At 35.6% G+C, this 17,132-nt stretch overlaps 1 protein-coding gene across 2 annotated transcripts; it reads right to left on the reverse strand.

Moving 5' to 3' along the window:
• LOC122292456 (BTB/POZ domain-containing protein At3g56230) lies at nucleotides 1-2,633 on the reverse strand. 2 transcript variants are annotated; one of them, XM_043100831.1, is made up of 3 exons: nucleotides 2,190-2,633; nucleotides 1,023-1,202; nucleotides 1-750 (listed from the first exon to the last, which is right to left on the reverse strand). In XM_043100831.1, the coding sequence occupies exons 1-3, from the start codon at nucleotides 2,226-2,228 to the stop codon at nucleotides 304-306; spliced, it is 666 nt and encodes a 221-aa protein (XP_042956765.1). In that variant the 5' UTR covers nucleotides 2,229-2,633; the 3' UTR covers nucleotides 1-303. The 2 variants fall into 2 exon arrangements, with proteins under 2 accessions (XP_042956765.1, XP_042956755.1); XM_043100821.1 differs by having other exon boundaries at nucleotides 2,185-2,633.
• Between the last annotated feature and the right edge of the window lie 14,499 nt (nucleotides 2,634-17,132).

Here is a 17,132-nt window from a genome sequence, read left to right on the forward strand (position 1 = left end):
TTAATTTATTCAAATCTCATATTCAAAAAAAGCCTTGTTGGTGCATGCTTGCTCTATATATATATATATATATCTGTAATTCGGTATCGTAAAGAAAACTAACGCGTAGGGCTACTCGTAAGATTAATAGATATATATATATATATGATTACACCCACCGCGCGTGCAATATGCAGCTCGGTACGTAATCTCGTCATCATCATGGGGTTCGTAATTTTTTTTTTTTTAAATCTATAGCGTTTGTACGCATAAATGATCTTATTCTGTCCAGTACTCCAGTAATGCCCGGACCTTACAATGAACTCAAACTTTTTTGGCTCCCATCAACGAAGCCCTTGTTATCTGTACACAGAGATGTGGGTTCTTGATTGCAAATTCTTCAAATCTAGCCGAGAAGGCTATCTCGTCCATGTTGTTGACGATGAATTTCAAAGCTGTCTCCTTCAGAGATATGTAGGAACAAACATCTGAGATCTCTAAAACATCAAGAGCATTGGATGAACTCAAAGACCCAAGCATGTGACGCTCACAAAACTTGGATAAGTATGGGATTTCGTACTTGTCGGCTGCTAGTGACAATGAGTTGACATGCTTGTTGACTTTCTCGGTGGGCAAGCTCCCAATATAGAGGAACTCCAGAAGGCACTCTAGCTCTTCATAGCTCAACTCGGGCAATGTTATGGCGTCCATTGGTGGGGCTTTGCATACATCCGAGTCTAGCATGTTCTTAAAGATTTGCGATCTTGTTGCCTATTAATATACCAAATTATATATAATATGATCGATCGATCGGTTACAACTTCACAATTAATTAGGTAGAAAATTAGTTAACCAATGTTAATTGAAGAATATATGTGAATTACAAATTTTAGATCCAACCAAGTCATGAATTAATAAATTATATATCGAACTCCTCTATAATTAATCTTAATACAGCTAGCAATCACGAATTATATATTAGAGGAATCACCTAATTCGATAAAAAAAAAAAAAAATGTAGAGAGAGAGAGAGAGAGAGTAACCAGTATGGCTCTATGAGCGGGTATGGAAAGCCCATTATTGGCAGGCTTGAGTTGAATATCGGTGTGAATTTGATCTCTAAGAGCAGTGAAGAAGCCCGCCCTAAGAAAACTTAGCTCCTCTTTTATCGCATTTTCCATGGCCTTCTTATCCGACATCCATCGTGCAACATGTCCGAGTGTCTGAGGATCGAGAAACACGAAATTAGACACATGGATATCCCGTACGATATGATCATGATGGTAAACTTCAAAAAGATCTTATTTTAGTACGGATGATTTGGCAGCTTGACCATCTATTCGATTTGTATTTAAAATAGTTCCTTAATTAGATACCTAAAAACTCCTCTCCAAGATCAACGTATATAACACCCTTAATTGTAATATTGATATATGTTTAATTAATTTCAAATTTATAAATAATAATAATAATAAACTCTTGAAGATTAATGTAGCTAGCTAGCAAGAGCGACCATATATAGAATTCGCCACTTTACATTGACATATACGTTATTCATTTAATTTATATATATATTGAGTGATTATAAAATTTAAAGTGATAATTGGCCGAGAAAAAAATATAATAATTAAGGCGAGCCTGGGCTTGGAGCCCCAACGAAAATAAGCAGTCCATGTATATATATAATATGAGGTCAGGAGCAGCAGCCGCTGGCACATGAGAGTGTCGCCCAATTCTATCTCCCAACAGGCCTAGCTAACGATCGAGAGTATCTGATTCTTCGGATGGGCAAAACCCACACAATGACATAATCTTGAGCCCATGAGTCATGTACAAACTATATATTAAAATCACCCTAACTTACAGTAATAAGGGATGATGCATACATATATATTATCATTATACAAGGACAATCTTAATACACAAGCCAGGAGGGGCATGTAGAATATGGGAGGACTCACGTACGGTGTGCTTAAAGAAAAAGGTTACCCATTAATTAATAGAGTTTTCTATGAAATTAATCGATATGGCGGCCTGCTTAATATACTTAATTAAAGACATGATATGTGACAACTCTGAAAACTAAGATTAAGAGCAGCTAATTAACGACGAAAGTCATCAAACGCGCGCACAAAAGCAGGAAATTAAAGTAAGATCACCGGAGATCAATCAAGTAGAAACAAGAAATAAAGGTGGCTAGCTTGCCTTACAGGAATTTGGTTGACAATCAGTTCCGAATTGATCATCATGACTATGAAGGTGGTTGTTGACCAGGTCGATTATGGCCCTAGCTCCCTCATAGCAAGCCTCGCATATCGTATTCCTCGGAGGCCTTAATATAACGGGCATTGATGTACATATAGAGCAGTCCATGATCTGCCTGCCTTAATTACCTAATAATGTCTTTCCGCGCTAATATATATGTATATATATATATAGAGAGAGAGAGAGAGAGAGAGAGAGAGAGAGAGAGAGAGAGAGAGATTGGCTTCGATCGATCTCCGTGTATAAGTTTGAGAACTGCTAGCTTGATGAACTCCGGAAGGAAGAAGACGTACATAGAAGAGGAAACGATGATGAAAAGGTTTCTCAGAACCCTTTTCGTCTTTTGAACTCAATTTAAAAGGTAAGGTTGGCCATTTTAATTAGCTTATTGTTTACGCGTGAGAGGTTTGTTGGACCCTATAAATTATTCCAACCCTTTTGTAATTGATATTAATATTATATATGATAAACGCGCAACTATAATTGCATTGCGTAAGGTGCACATTTATACTTTAATTAATGTAGTTGAAAAGACCAATTTAGCCTTTAAAAGGAGGGATTGCTATTTTGGTGATCTAACCGGCATGCATGCCTGGCCAGGCCAGCCACCACCACTACTACTGCATTATAGAAGCATTCAGCCTAGCTAGGATTTTTATTTTTATTTTCAAACGCATTTTAGAAGCAATTTTAGTAATTCCCTTTTCAATTCTGATCTTCTCTCTGATGCCACGTGTATATATATATATATGTGTGTGTGTGTGTGAATGATCTGGGACAAAAGAAAGAAAAAAAAAAAAAAACAGAGGCCATTCATGCACAAAAAGATATGGTGGAGGGCAGAGCGGTCAATCAAAGAAAAACAGGAAGTTGGTGGGCATGACGTATGAGTAATTATCTAGAGAATTACTTATACAATTGCTTCATAAGTGGGGAAGTTAGGAAGAAGAAAGAGACTTTCCAACCTTACAACAGCAAGAATGTGCAAGGCAGGCATGCACGTCTTAATAATAATAATAATAATAATTATAATAGAATAATTCTATTTAAAAAAATTTACACTTTACACAATTTATGTGGCATAATTTAATTAAAATTTAAAATTTAAAACTTACAAATTAATTTAATATATATCATATTAACGAAACTTGACCCATCTAATAGTAATGAAAAATTCTATATCATCAAATGATTATTTATTATCATTAAATAATTATTTATTATATATTTTTTTTATTATTAAATAGTGATAAATACACTATATCATATATAATAGAATGCAAATAAAATAATAATATAGTATATAACATTACTCTATTTATAATAATGTGTAATAGGCTTTCAAATTTCTTTCTTCAATATTCTTAAGTCCTGCCCAACAAATTAGTTTAATTAATTATTAGGCCAGCCGCCAGCCTGTAATAATATGATTGGTCCAATTATGATGATGAATGTCTCGATCGATCTTGTTTATCTGGTTTCGAATATATAGGGCGGGCTGGTTTGGGCTTCTCTTATCATTTATTATTTTTTTATTATTTAATACTATTATTTATTACTGTTTAATACTTTTTAATACCTTTCACTAGTATTTACAGTATCTCGTCACCTTGTTACCAGAACATAATTTTATATGAGAAACAGTAATATATATATTTCTATATAAAAGTGGGAATACAAAAAGCAATAGTTTCTTTTGTCCGTCTTTTCTTAACGATTTTAACCCTTATTTTCTCAGCAAATTCCATTTTCGTTCACTAATTTCTGTATTTCTCACTTGGTTTTGTCCCATCCAAGAACCAACACCCTCCACTTCAACTACCAAACACAGAGACAGAAGACAGAGAGAATTGGCCCAGATTGGTTACACAAAATTAAAAAATTCATCTCATCTCATCTCAATTCATTATTACAATTTTTTCAATTCTCCATATAAAATATAATAAATAATTTTATTTTTTCAAATTCCAATACAAAATTAATATTATAAAATTATATTATAACAATATTTTATTTATTACTATTTAAAACATCTTATCTCATCTCATCTGTATAACCAAACGGAACTTTAATCTTTACTATGATTTAGAAGGCATTGAAATCAGAATCTTCTACAGGGAATCAAGAATCTCCTGTTCTTAATAGCATCAATTGAAGAATCTTAAAAAGATCCAACTTCTAAGAATCGAAGGAATCTTGGAAAATTATGAGCAATCTGATTTTGTTGCTTTCGTTAAACCCCTCCAGAGAGAACCAAAACCCAGATGGAATTTGTGAATTTGAAGAAGAGAAGTCGAGACCTTTTGCAAAAATGAAGTTCAAAAACTTAAAATTTTTCATGCAACCCAGATTGCAACTCTTAGCCCACAAAGTGAGGAAGCTCGAGATGTCAAGAATTGAATTGAATATTTCTGAAGTGTATTTACAGTGTAGGATCGTATAAAATATATAGTACATGTCTTGTCTTTCTATGGTAACAATTATAAAAGGAATGAAATAATTTACAATTATAATAAAATGCTAAGATCATGGAATGGCTAATTTGGTGGGATATGATTATGTTAATACGAGAAAAATACAGAAAACATGAAGAACTGGGTAGAAAGATGATCGAACAAGGTACAGGAAAGCATGACCCAGTTGAGTAAATGGATGGGTTAACACATCATTCTCAACTGTCAAAACACCACCGTGAGCCTGACGTGACCTTTCTTGTATCCTATCCGCCACCGTGTTCTGCAACCACCACCAGCAACTTTAGAAGGTGTCGATCGGCCATCCTCGCAGGCCATATCTGTTAGGATAAAGAATAGGATATTAATGGAAAGGATAAGAATTGATCTGTTCGAGAAGATCACTCTCCAAAGATATTAGTTGGCTTGAATAATCTGTCTATTTTATTGCTGCAAACAATACTTATAGACAACTGACTCTACTGACTTGGCAAAATAATTGCCTACTTACAGGAAATTAAATAACTGCTGGCACATGCTGCCGAAATACTTGGAATTAAATAACAGACCGAAATTAAAGACACGACTCAACAACTCCACACCTTAATCTGTAGACCAACAACTTCTAGTAACAGATTAGTTATTTGCAATTGACTCATTCAACTAAAGAAATAAGAATTTAATGCAGTGGGCCCATAGGCCTAATAACCATGAGAACATCAGGTTTCACTCATTGATAGCCCAGCATAGCAGTCCAACTACGGGGTTTGACCCGTAACAATCCCCCCCCCCCCTTGGGCGACCTTGTCCACAAGGTCTGGAAAGTCCTTTTTCAATTTGTAATAATCTGTCCACGAAGCATCTTCAGGAGCGAGACCTCTCCATTGAACCAGTACTTCGACGCCAGCCTTATTATTCTGTTTCACCACTCGTCGTTGAAGAAGCTTCTCAGGCTCAGGACGAAGTGACCCATCTGCAGCAGTTGGTGGCAGCTTGGTGGAGAGGAGGTTGCGGTGACCCAACTTTGGCTTCAAGCTTGAGACATGGAAGGTGGAATGGACCTTAGAGTCACCTGGAAGCTCTAATCGGTAAGCTACTGTCCCAATCTTCTCTAGAATCTTATAAGGACCATAGAAACGAGGAGATAATTTCTGATTGCGTCGATGGACTAGAGATTGTTGTTGATAGGGTTGTAAACGTAAATAGACAAAATCCCCAATCTGAAATACACGCTCCGTCCTCCTCATATCGGCATATTTCTTCATTCTAGCTTGGGCAAAGTGAAGATTATGGTGTAGTAATCGTAGGATTGCATCTCTAGAGCGCAAAGTGTCCTCAACAGCTTGTAGTTTTGTTGTACCTGGAGAAAATGGAAGAAGCTTCGGGGGTGGGTATCCATAAACGACCTCAAAAGGTGTCAGCTTTGTAGAAGTATAAACGTTTGTGTTGTACCACCACTCAGCCAAAGCTAACCAATTTTTCCAATCCCTGGGTTTAGCACCTGAAAAACTTCGTAGATATTGTTCCACACTTTTATTCACAATCTCAGTCTGGCCGTCAGATTGTGGATGATAAGCTGAAGAGAATTGCAAGGTGGTTCCCTGCAACTTAAACAGTTCCTTCCAAAACAGGCTTGTAAAAGTGGGGTCACGGTCTGTGACTATTGATGCAGGCATTCCATGTAATTTAAATATGTGCTCTAGAAAAATAGTAGCTATTTTTGAAGTTGTATATGGATGAGATATGGCAATAAAATGTGCATACTTGGAGAGTCGATCCACCACAACCATAATAACACTACACCCATGAGAGAGAGGTAGACCGTCGATAAAATCCATAGAAATATCTGTCCATACCTTAGTGGGAATTGGGAGAGGGTGAAGTAAACCAGGTGTAGGAATATTTTCAGATTTATTCCTTTGACAATTTTCACATTCCCGAATGAAGGTGCGGATGTCCCGACGCATGCCCGGCCAATAAAATTCAGATTTCAATCTGTGGTAGGTCTTGTGGAACCCAGAGTGTCCTCCAAGAGGGCTGGAGTGCATGAGTTCCATAAGCATAGCTCGCAGAGGAGACTGTGCAGCAACAAAAATTCTATTTTTGTAAAAAATCAGTCCATCCTTCATGGAATAAATAGAAGTATCCAGGTTCCCTTTATGAAATTGATCCTGCAATGTAATTAATTCAGGAGCAGTGGCATACTCAGAACGTAAAGTAGACAACCAAGAAGCAAAGGGAAGTGTAAGAGCCGAGAGTTCTCCATGAGCTTTCCTGGATAAAGCATCCGCCACAGAATTTTCTTTGCCCTTCTTGTAGTGCACTTCAAAGTCATACCCCAAAAGTTTAGTGAGTCATCGTTGTTGAGCGGGAGTACCCACACGTTGATCCAACAAATATTTGAGACTTTGTTGGTCAGTTTGAACCACAAATTTCTGCCCCAAGACATAGGGTCGCCACTTTTTAATTGCCAAGACCAAAGCGAGCAATTCTTTTTCATAAGTGGAAAGTGCAAGGGCCGTTCCTTTCAATGCTTGACTCATAAAAGCGATTGGTTTTCCTTGCTGTAAGAGAACTGCTCCAATGCCATAACCTGATGCATCACACTGAATTGTAAAAGGTTTAGAAAAATCAGGAAGCACTAAAACAGGAGGTGATGTTACAGCCCTTTTGAGATCCTGAAATGAGACTATGGCGTCATCGGACCAAGTGAAATTATTCTTACGAAGTAAGGCTGCTAGGGGGGCTGCAATGATGCCATAATTTTTAATGAACTTCCGATAATACCCTGTAAGGCCTAGGAACCCACGAAGAGACGTTAGAGTACTAGGAAAAGGCCATTGGAGCATAGACTCTATTTTGGAGGGATCGGCCTGCACACCGTCTTTAGATATGAGATGACCAAGATAATTAATTTCATTGCAACCAAAACTACACTTCGAAAGTTTAGCATAAAGTTGATTTTGCCGCAAAGTCTCAAGCACGAGTTTCAAGTGATGAATATGGTCAGCCATATTTTTACTATAGACCAAAATATCATCAAAAAAAACCAAAAGGAACTTACGGAGATAGGGGCGAAAAATTTCATTCATTAAACTTTGAAAGGTAGCGGGGGCGTTAGTCAAGCCGAATGGCATAACTAGGAATTCATAATGGCCATCATGGGTGTGGAAAGCTGTTTTTGGGACATCACTAGGAAAAACTCTGATTTGATGGTATCCCGAACGAAGGTCAAGTTTGGAAAAAATAGTGGCCCCATGTAATTCATCAAGCAGTTCGTCTACAATAGGAATTGGAAATTTGGCCTTAATAGTCTCTTTATTTAGAGCTCTATAATCGACACATAATCTCCAACTTCCATCTTGTTTACGTACCAATAAAACGGGTGATGCAAAAGGGCTTTGGCTAGGTCGAATGACCCCAGTAGCGAGCATTTCAGATATCAACTTTTCAATTTCATTTTTTTGAAAATATGGGTAACGGTAAGGCCTAGTGAACACTGGTTTTGTTCCATCATAAAGATCAATATGGTGATCATGAGTGCGGGTCGGTGGTAAACCAGCAGGAGTCTGAAAAACAGATTTAAAAGAGTCTAAAAGAGGCTGTAGTGTTGGGTGAATTGGAGGAGGGGTGGTGGGGAAATCAGGACTCTCAATTAAGTGTAACACCATACCTCTTTTGTCCATTTTAGCCGCCTTCTTGAAATCGTGACCTTCCACTAGTGAGAATGCAGAAGGAGTAAGGCCTTGAAGCGCCACCTTGCTGCCCTTGTAAGTAAAAGCCATAGATAACTTTGAAAAATCCCAAAGAATCGGCCCAAGAGTTTTGAGCCATTGAACACCTAATACCACATCACAACCACCCAAGGTGAGGACAAAAAATTCTGTACGAAAGTGAATACCTTGCATCTGAAAAGTTTCAGATTGCGTAAGTCCTTCGCTGCGTACAGCTTCACCATTTGCGACTTTGACTGTCAACCCCGGTGTATGGCATAGAGGTAATTGTGCATTTGTTACAATTGAGGGATCCACAAAATTGTGGGTGCTTCCAGTGTCGATCAACACTACAATTCGTACACCACCAATAGAGCCAAGAAGCCTCATAGTTCTGTTGTTCGGAGAACCAACAAGAGCATGGATGGAGATTGCTGGTTCAGGTTCTTTAGCATCAGGTTCTATGTTGATAAGCTTTGAACTCGACGCACTTGCTTCCAAAAGATTGGTAGGGCATGAATCCACTTCCTCTTCATCGGAGTCTACACATTCCATAATAAAAAGTTTGGCTGATCTGCAACGGTGGCCAGGACCCCACTTGTCATCACAATTATAGCACAATCCCTTGTCTCTTCTTTCTTTCATTTGGGCAGGAGATAAACGCTGAATGGGAACTGACATTTTAGTTGGTGGCTCGGGAAGAGCCCATTGGGGTTTAGGAGATCCCATTGGAAAGCGAACAATCCGCTTCAGTGCTGCCACATTTTCTTCTTGCATCTTAGCAATGCCAAAAGCAGTCAATAATGAAGTTGGCCTCATCATGCGCACCATATAGCGAATATCTTCACGTAATCCACCCAAGAAACAGCTGAGTTTGTAAGATTCAGCTAATCCATGGAGTTGATTAGAAAGATGCTCAAAGTCGGACTTGTAAGCTTCCACCGTCGTTGTTTGTCGCAGCTTTGTGAGGGCTTCCATGGCATCTTCATAAACGGATGGTCCAAAACGAGTAAGCAAGGCACGTTCAAATACTTCCCAATTTGTGAATGCACCAGCTGCTTCCAATTCTTGAAACCATGTCAAGGCTTTGCCTTCCATATGAATGGAAGCTAATAAAACACGGTGTTGGGGGTGTGGTTGATGGTATTTAAAAAATTGATTGGCTCGATACAACCAACCGTGAGGGTCAGCTCCATCAAACGTGGGAAACTCCAAGCGAATTGTTTTGGTTTGAATGCCACATGCATCTTCAAATAGAGGATTTGAAGAGTGTGTGAGCACGACATTTGTTTCAGCGTCCACTTTCTTGCCTTCATGCTTCAAAAGTAGTTCTAAATTAGAAGCTACTACCTTCACTTGTTGTGCTAATCCCTCCACAGTTTGTTGCAGGTGTGCTTGCTGTTTTTCATGCGTCTCCTGGACTTGCTTTAAAGTGGCTAATGAGTCGGCTAACTGGGAATAACGAGTACTGACATTACCCTCAGCCATGGATGCACCGGCTCTTGATACCAATGTTAGGATAAAGAATAGGATATTAATGGAAAGGATAAGAATTGATCTGTTCGAGAAGATCACTCTCCAAAGATATTAGTTGGCTTGAATAATCTGTCTATTTTATTGCTGCAAACAATACTTATAGACAACTGACTCTACTGACTTGGCAAAATAATTGCCTACTTACAGGAAATTAAATAACTGCTGGCACATGCTGCCGAAATACTTGGAATTAAATAACAGACCGAAATTAAAGACACGACTCAACAACTCCACACCTTAATCTGTAGACCAACAACTTCTAGTAACAGATTAGTTATTTGCAATTGACTCATTCAACTAAAGAAATAAGAATTTAATGCAGTGGGCCCATAGGCCTAATAACCATGAGAACATCAGGTTTCACTCATTGATAGCCCAGCATAGCAGTCCAACTACGGGGTTTGACCCGTAACAATATCCACTGACCTCTTTCTTTCCTTTGGTCTGCAGTGCTTTCGGCTTTTCAAATATTACTATTGAAAAGAAAGAAAAGTGAGAAGAGTTTTTTCCCGTCAAAGAAAAATCGGTAGTTAAAATTTAAATTAGTATTATTTTTAATTAAATTTATTTTTTAATTAAATATATTAAATTAGGATTTTGCTACATAACCTCCCAACACTCCAACACCCTACCTTTTTTCAAATTTTTAATATTTTTTTAATATTTTTTTTGAATTTATTCTTTTTAAATTAATTTAATTATTTTATTTATTATTTATATATTAAATATTTGATAAAAGATAAAATAATAAAAGATTAAAAAAAGGTGGGGTGTTGAGATGTTAGGAGGTTGTGAAGATTTTTTCATTAAATTAATATGTATATTAATCCGCAATGGTGTTTGCAAGTGAAAATAATCTGCGTACAGAAATGATTTGTACAGTCGGGAAATGCAGTCGGCGTGCAGTCGGCTGTAAAAAAAAAATTAATACGGGACCTACATGAAAAAAAAAATTATTTTTATAACTTTTTATAATTCATGTAGGTCCTCCTGAATATAAAATAATTTTTTTATAATTTTTTTTTATTCATTCCGTACAGCCAACTGCACGCCGACTGCGTTTCCTGACTGTATGTAGCAAAGCCCATCTGCGTATACCTATCTAGTTTATTGACCTTTTAGTGTATTGACCAAAATGACCCTGATGTTTTTCGATGGGCTAAACTCTCATGAACTTTTGCTGTAGTTGGGCTTATCTTAATTTCAACTTGAGTTTTAATGAGCTTAAATTATAAGTTGAACCATGTTTCTAATTGGGCTTATTAAACCAGCTTGCATCTCTTACTTTAGTTGTTTAGCTTGTTTTAGTTGAGCTTATTGAACTTCACATGGACTTTTGATTTATTTAAGATTTATCAGTACATAAACTTTATTTTACAGAAAAAATTTATAAATTTTAATTATGTTGTTAAGTATTAATATTTTTACAACAAAATGTAGCAGTAAATAATAAAGAGTCTACTTTTATTTTTAGCACGTTAAGTCTGGTTAGGTATATTTTATGAAAATAATTTCTAGTATTATATAATAGATTTAAATAAGATATAATTTCCTACTAAATTCTAATATGATATTAGCCTTAAATTATATTAATAGTTTTGCCAGGATTTGAATTTTAAATATGATTAAGTTAATTATCAAAAGGATTTTTCACTGTTATTTTGTCAGCTTCAATAAAATTAATTTATTATAGTTATAACTAGAAAATAAAGAAGCATCTTCAGCATAATTAGATGACATTATTACTTACTATATTTCTTATAAAATTAACTATTTATGTTATTCATAAGAAAATTTAGTCGTTTTATGAATTGAGATTGACTTGTTTTAATGGAGTTGTATAAGAGTTAAATATTTTACTTAATTATAATTTGGAAGTGAGAATATGTTATTAATATTTAAATAATTTAAAATATCAGCATTCATTGATTCTTGGATTAAACAAGATATTTATTTGATTATTCTCTATAGTATGAATTTAATTTCGTGGGATATTAGGACACGTTTTTGTAGATTTATTTAGTGACGTTTAATACTTTATGCAACTGAAAAAATACAAAGTTAGATTCAGGAATTAATGCATCAAGGTAAGTAATTTGATCATAAACTAGAATCATCACCTCAACTTAAATAAATTATTATTAAAATCAGTTCTATCACAGCCTCTTTTTATGTACCATGCATGTCATAATATATGCAAACATGTTATCTAGCATAGTATACGATTATGTCATCTCGCATCATGTCCAGATTCAACAGTTTTAATTATATACATATTATGTCAGGTCCTTCACGATGCACAAGACACGTAAGTTTTCTTAAGATAAAGTGTAAGATAAGATCACATCAGTTTAATCAGATAACCATTTAGATGCATGGTACAAATGTAGATTTAGGATGAATGTGCAAGAAGAACTAGAAGAGTATGACTTAAGTGATAAAGAAAAACCAAAAGAATATAATTTTCAAGAATTAAAGGAAAAGTATTTGATGATAGATTGGATATCATGTCAACTATGCAAGGGAAGAACCATAGAAAAACATCTAGTTAAACTTTCTCCCAAACATATTCTCGATTTACCACCACTCTTACATACAATCAAATATGTCTGAAGAAGTGAAAATTTTTCTACCAACATACTCAAATGTTTGTATGATTTTGGAATATTGGTTTCATTTGGTAAGAGAAATAATCATAGATAAACACTTGCAGATATCTATTTTCATAAAAGATTGATTTGATAAATTCTTTTATTTTGTAACCATGTTGAGAATCAGTATACATGTCAAACTAATAATATTTATTTAAAGAATGGTGTTTATAAACTTGGAAATTTTGGATGTGCAACTCTCACTTATAAGAGCTTGCCAAGTGAATGATGAATTTATATATTGGCCAATTTATGTAAAGAATGGTATTTTTAATTAGGTTTTGCTCAAATTTTATGTTTGAACAGCTTTTATTTAAATGAATTATTACTATTGTCTGCTTTTGTGAAGATGTTTTATTTTTTCATAAGGCTTTTTTTTTTTTTTTTTTCCTTCCAATTGGGCGCTACATACAAGGGTATACCAGCCTTGCACGTAGCCCCTTGCTCACACACTGATCATAAGTATAAGGTTGTATTTGGATGTATAAATATTAGCGACGGTTTGGGTAATTTTAAGGTCGAGATCATAAATTGCTTGGTACTTAGTTGCATGACATACGTACTTTAGGATGGTCTATAATGAGCCGAGTTGATCTCCGATCGATGACCGGTTATTTGCCTTTTTATATCAACTTTCTGTAACTTCAAATTTATTTTTCTTTAATCTTAATTAGGACGTTTTGCACATAGTCTTGCATCAATATTAATTTTTGTTTTTGTATGTATCATTTTATTTTCAAAATAGGTAGAATTTGAAGAGGAAATTAAATTAGGTGTGATAACGAATAAACAAACAATGGAAAATATATAGTTGTTGATTAATATTTCTATCCTGTTGTGAACCAAAATTAAGGAGGCCGGAGGGTAAATGATTGAAAGATATAATTCCATAATATTGGTCGACGTTGGCGCGCAGCAAATCAACATTTATTATATATTCATTTCAAACGCTGCCTTGACAGTTTCATTCATACGTTAGCCGTTAACAAATTAAACGCTCTTGCGCGCATTCATGTGCATGATCAAGTTCCAGTAGTTATATATGATCCGTACGTGCTGAAATTGTAATCAAATTTACGTTGTGGTGACCATATATTGCTAGCAGGCGGAAAATAATATCATAATTCGGTCCCAAGGACTAGCAAAATTATATATCCATCAATCACTACATGAGGCGTAGGCCAATACTGAGGGATCAATTGATTGGAGGCTCTAAAATCAGATTTTGCAGAGCACGAGGAGTTCCATGTGCATTTACACTAACAAAGGACAGAATATTATTGAAAAATTAAGACATTTAATTTGCGGGATTAAGAGAACTTACAAGACAAGCAACATCATGGTCCAGTACTACTACTCAAACCTATAATATGGACTTGATGAGTGCAAATATCTATTAATTCATTTCCGGATGATCCATACACGCATAGTCCCGGATGCTCATGATTAAAAATAAAGAAAGCCAAAAAAAAAAAAAAAAAAAGGGCCCCCTAATTCGCATACCCACAAATCCGAGACAGAGACAGATGGATTTCTATGATCTGATCACTTTGGAGAAGCATTGGCAGCTTGTTCCGTGCAGTTACGTTTCTCGTAGTAGTGATAGACGGCTGCGCCAGAGAGCACCGCCAATGTTAAGGCCTGTGCATGCATCCTACCGACAATTCACAACAAATTAAGGCACACCCTTTTTAGTATCTCGATCGATCGTGCGTGCACAAACTCACTTGTTATATAAACAAAGAAAAAACAGGCCGGGCATGTATAACCTAGCGATGTATAAGCTAACAAAAAGAAGAAGAGATGGTGCGTGCGTATGTACCTGGCATGTATAAGCCTGAGACTTGGCTTCAGGGGAGATGTTGTGCGTGTATAAGCTAGCGATGCCCCAATTCCTGATGCCCAGAGTGCCCCTATAATGGACGGCCATTTCATTATATTATTATTAGTTAATTACCTAGCTTGCTGGAGAGAGGGAGAAAGTAACATCAATTGAGAAAGAGGGTTACAACGTACTGACCAATGCTAGTAAGCTTATGCTCCGAAACCCATGACTGAATTGCTTCCATCTTCTTCTTCTTTGAGCGCAAAAAAAAAAAAAAAAAAATGTTCTCGATCAGAATAGTACTAGTGAATAAGAATGAGTGGGGTGGAAGAGGAAAGCATCGGGATGTTGGTATATATATATATATACACGAGTGACTCTGTTCAAAAACGTGCTTTTGTGTTTGGTGTGGCCCCTTGATTTCTTAGTCCTCTCTTTCCCTAAACCACTGGACGTTTTAAACTAGAGGCTTACTTATCCGGTTTTTCTGACTGCCCTGCTGCATGTTTCGGACTCTTGCTTTTGCGTACCTGTGCCCAAATGCTGTTAGCCGTTGGATTCCTACTTAGTTGAAAGTACTGATGATCTATGAGCTGAAGATGTTCAGAACCTCAGACTATAATATATTATTTTCGAACTACTTTCCACCGGCCAGGGCCGCCAGGCCAGGCCAGAGTAGGCACTGTTGCCTGTTGGTAATGGAAATGGATTTTCCGACCTCGAGAATTATATATAGTACTGTTTGATGCTTCGATGCAATAAGGTTTCTATTATCTAAAGTAATTGGACGGTCTTTGGGAACAGTACTAAACAATAGTTTCAATATTATTGACGCTCTTACTCAGAATGGGTATGAGATCTACCTATAACGTACAAAAGCAAGGAATCTGCAGATGTGCACGTGCGTGATCAAGGAACTAAATATTAAAATTGTGAAGAAAATTGAAAAAATAAAAGAAATGCCGACCAAACCATTAAAGCCGTTGGATTTGATGAACGGATATATTTTAATTTTTTTACGTGCTATTTTGAATCTTTGGTAGTACTTGCCAATTAATCCGAGCAATATGTCAGGAACCTAATCAGCAAAAGGGAACACAGTAGATGTCCACATTTTTAGTGAGATCTACCGACTTCCTTTATGGTTGTTTTGACACTTGCTATTTTGGGTGACATGGTACACAGATCCATATCCATGGTTTTGTCAGAAACAAGGGGTTGCTAAAGGCTAATGTTTCTCAACATTAATATACATGTACCACACATCCTTAAAACTCTATAATTATACCCATTAAAATCTTGACAACTGCACCAAATTTTAATCAATCATTTTGGAATATAAACTTAGAAGTTTTTCTTGAATTAGAGAAGTGTTGGATTTATAAATTTATCTCTTAAAAGTAAAACTCATATACTGACTTAATTTGATTTTATATGTCATATTTATTTTAAAATAAGAATAATTTATAAATTAGCATATCAAATCAAATTACATAAAATTTTCAATCTACTTTTATAAAATCTCAATGGATGAAACCTCTATCGATGATTTAAAGGGGACATCATATATTTAAGGAGATCAAAGATTATAACATTCCAAATTGAATATAAAAAAAAAAAAAGATAAGTGTTACGGTCACAAAACAATTATATAAAAATAAATTTATATATTGACATCTTTTCATGTGATACGTTAAATTTACCTTAAATAAAAATAATTTTACAATTTAAAGTATCACATCAAGCTATGTTAGTTTGTGATATTATTTTTATGAAATTTTTTTGTGATTAAAACATTTTTCTAAAATAAAAAAGAAAGGATACCATTTCATATGTAGATATGTAAAGTTGTTATAATATATAATCATTCAAGTGGGCTAGAATTATAATTGTAACTATAACTTTTGAAAGTATAAATAAAATGTGGATTGAATTTTCTGTGCGTTGTTGTTTCGTAGTTCGGCTCAAAATGATTGTGAAAAATGCATGGGGTACACAACATCCTTGGCTCTGATTCAAGTCTCTAATGCTCGAACAATACATTTGTAAACAGTTTTTCAGTCAGTAAACATTTCGAAAATCGCAAAAGCAAAAAGGTCAGCCTTTGTTACATAATTTGGCCCGCCAAATTATTCGATACAGCTTGCTTGGAAAAAATGCACGGCCGGAGTTCATGATCACGTTCTGGACTTTGATCCAGTCCCTTTGAAAACAGTCTTTTAATAAGTGAACGTTTAACACACCTCTTTCTCGAGTCTAATCCAATTTCCTTCAACTAGAATTACAAAGGTATTTTATTCCACCAGGAATTGAAAATCTGAAGCAAAAAGTGTAGTAAAGTGTCCTCTGTTTTGGGTTTAGGTGAATAGGTGTGATAGTGTGGTGCGGGAGCTTTTCAGTCTACAGTGGAAATAGACGGCAGATAACCAAAAGAGTAAAGCAAAGTCGATAGATGTACCTTCAAGTTGCCCTCCTGCAGTAAAGACGCGGAGTATTCAGTAAAGCTATTATATTTGTGTTTAATTTCCTTGGTTCAGTTGAATTACCCGTGTACTTCTCAGGGTAGAAAATTTTTACATTCCGTGACAAAAGATTGTAGAAGGATGCTTGAGTGGGTTGCATTTCATGACAAAATTATCAATTCCAAATCGACTACTTCCGTATATATACACATATATTTGATGATGAACTTCATTCATAAACCTCTACA

Source organism: Carya illinoinensis, chromosome 1, assembly GCF_018687715.1.
Source record: "Carya illinoinensis cultivar Pawnee chromosome 1, C.illinoinensisPawnee_v1, whole genome shotgun sequence".
Lineage (NCBI taxonomy): Eukaryota > Viridiplantae > Streptophyta > Magnoliopsida > Fagales > Juglandaceae > Carya > Carya illinoinensis.